Source organism: Sardina pilchardus, chromosome 4, assembly GCF_963854185.1.
Source record: "Sardina pilchardus chromosome 4, fSarPil1.1, whole genome shotgun sequence".
NCBI classification, from domain to species: Eukaryota; Metazoa; Chordata; class Actinopteri; order Clupeiformes; family Clupeidae; genus Sardina; species Sardina pilchardus.
Window position 1 is genome coordinate 35,340,923 of NC_084997.1, and position 2,500 is coordinate 35,343,422.

The 2,500-nt window shown below is 44.9% G+C and overlaps 1 protein-coding gene across 2 annotated transcripts in view; it reads right to left on the reverse strand.

Annotated features, from left to right (window-relative positions):
• Positions 1–545: 545 nt before the first annotated feature.
• Positions 546–2,500, reverse strand: part of LOC134079153 (zinc-binding protein A33-like) — a 6,414-nt gene continuing 4,459 nt past the window's right edge. For both annotated transcript variants that reach the window (XM_062535336.1, XM_062535337.1), the window contains exons 6-7: positions 2,359–2,462; positions 546–2,236 (exon numbers count right to left, since the gene is read on the reverse strand). In XM_062535336.1, coding sequence (XP_062391320.1) covers positions 1,731–2,236; positions 2,359–2,462 — 610 coding nt within the window. In that variant the 3' untranslated portion in view covers positions 546–1,730. The remainder of the gene's footprint in view (positions 2,237–2,358; positions 2,463–2,500) is intronic.

Consider the following 2,500-nt stretch of genomic DNA (forward strand, 5'->3'; position numbering starts at 1 on the left):
TCATCTCTTTGCCACCACCAGTGCGTCCCTGCCCCCTGAACCCTGTTGCCGTGGGAACAGCACCATGTCAGAGTTCTGGAATTTCACTGCTGGGCTGGAGAATTCCAAGATGTCTACTGGGAGTTCCGGAATTGTGTCAGATTCCAGACATTCCAGGTGGCAGTTCTCTTATCGCTCCATCAGATGAGAACATGGCACCGGTCATCCATCAGGGACGGGACACTCTGGGACCTAGTCCTGCTAGCCCACCCTGGGTCCTGGGTTTACTGTGACGGTGTGGGCTGACACCATGGCCTAGTCCTGATGGCCCAGATGTGTACACTGGTCTTACTGTAGGAGAGATCACACTGACCTTATTCAGTGTGACCCTAAAGTGATTACACAGGAGTGTGTGTGAATCGGTGTGTTTCACACAGAAATACAGTGTCAGATACTACTGATCTACTTTTGTTGATAATAGTCATCTGTTAGTTGTCATCAAACTGCATTGTTCAAAAAAGGCAAAATTCAAAGTGGTCATCAGTCAATAATGTAGACATTTTATTGTTTGTGTCAATATCACACCAGATCACGAGACTACGTACACAATCTGTACCCCTTTTGGGGTATAACATTTTACAAGGACCCCCTTATAACTGTAACAGTTAACCATTCATATTTTCAGAAGTTGTGGCCGGGTCCACCATCCCAAGGTATTTTGTGGGTAGGACCAAATAGACACAATTTGCTTGTTTTATGGGTGAAAAGGGCATCAACATTTTAAAATGTTAACTTTATAATTTCAAGCAAATTGTTTTGCGAACCCCTTGGCTATGGGTCACGGACCCCAAGGGGTCCCTGGACTCCACTTTGAGAACCACTGGCTTAAGTAATCAATCAATTTAATAACTTTACATGTACATTAAAGTTAAAGTTACGTTAGCCAAACTACAGCTCCAATCTTGCTCTGCCCCGCCCTCTTTACCTTCAGCATCCAATCACGGTCATCATTAGTATACTCATCATTAGTATACTTGGCCATCATTGGTATACTCGGTCATCATTAGTATGCTCGGCCATCATTAGCATGCTCGGCCATCATTAGTATACTCGGCCATTATTAGTATGCTCGGTCATCATTAGCATGCTCGGCCATCATTAGTATACTCGGCCATCATTAGTATGCTAGGTCATCATTATGCTCGGCCATCATTAGTATACTCGGCCATCATTAGTATACTCGACCATCATCATTATGCTCGGCCATCATTAGTATGCTAGGTCATCATTATGCTCGGCCATCATTAGTATACTCGGCCATCATTAGTATGCTAGGTCATCATTATGCTCGGCCATCATTAGTATACTTGGTGTGTTAATGAATCAACACATCTCCAGACCCAAGGCCATCATTAGTATACTCATCATTAGTATACTCACCCATCATTAATATACTGTACTCGGCCATCATTAATATACTCTGCCATCATTAATATACTCGGCCATCAATAGTATGCTCGGTGTGTTAATGAATCAATACATCTCCTGGTTTACGTGTGTTACATTCAGAGTTCAAATCTGACTCACGGTCATCATTAGTATACTCGGCCATTATTTGTGTACTCGCCCATCATTAGTATACATCTCCTGGTTTAAGTGTGTTATATTCAGCACAGCTCCACAATCACACCTACTGGCCTCATGAGAGTCCAGTCAGAGACACCATCAGCTCCGTCAGTGCTGCTCTGATCTTACTGAGGACTCACTGGTAGGATCCTCAGAGGACAGAGATCACAAACAGTACTGAGGTACGGAAACACTCTCTCAGTGAAAGTGTGTGTGAAAGTGTGTAGGTGTGTGTTATTATCAGGGTCAGAGAATGACACCTTTCCTCTGTCCCAGTCCAGCTGCACTCTGATCCTCTGGGGTTTCTGCTGCACTTTGAGGGGAATGTCAGCATTGGGAGGAGCACGTACTCCATACACAACACTATTGTACCACATGATCCACCGTCCACTCTTGGATCTAATATTTCCTTTCCTCTGGAGAGACTCGGTCATCACACCCACACTCCACCATGTGTTCTCCCCAACCTCCACATCCCAGCAGTGAGTCCCTGAGTTAAAGCCCTCAGAGCCCAGGACACTGCGATACTCATCAAACCTCTCTGGGTTATTTTTAACAACTCTCACGCTGGTCAGATCCTCAGACAGGATGAGCCGTGGGTGTGCAGTGTTGGGATCCAGAGTCACAGGAGCTGCAGAGAGAAAGAACACACACAAGCATGTGCAGAACACTCAGCATTCCACACCGAAATGAAATCTAAACCAGATGTAAAATTCTAAAATAGAATCAGACTAGAATTAAGGTGTTACTGACCAATCATTTTCTTCCAGACCTTGACCTTCAGGTTGTCCAGGTGTTTCTCCACGTTGATCAGAGCTCCTGAAACCCTCTCTGGATCCTGCAGTGTGCACTGGGCTCTGGAATAACATTCAGGAGTCAGTGCTGCTGTGGGTTT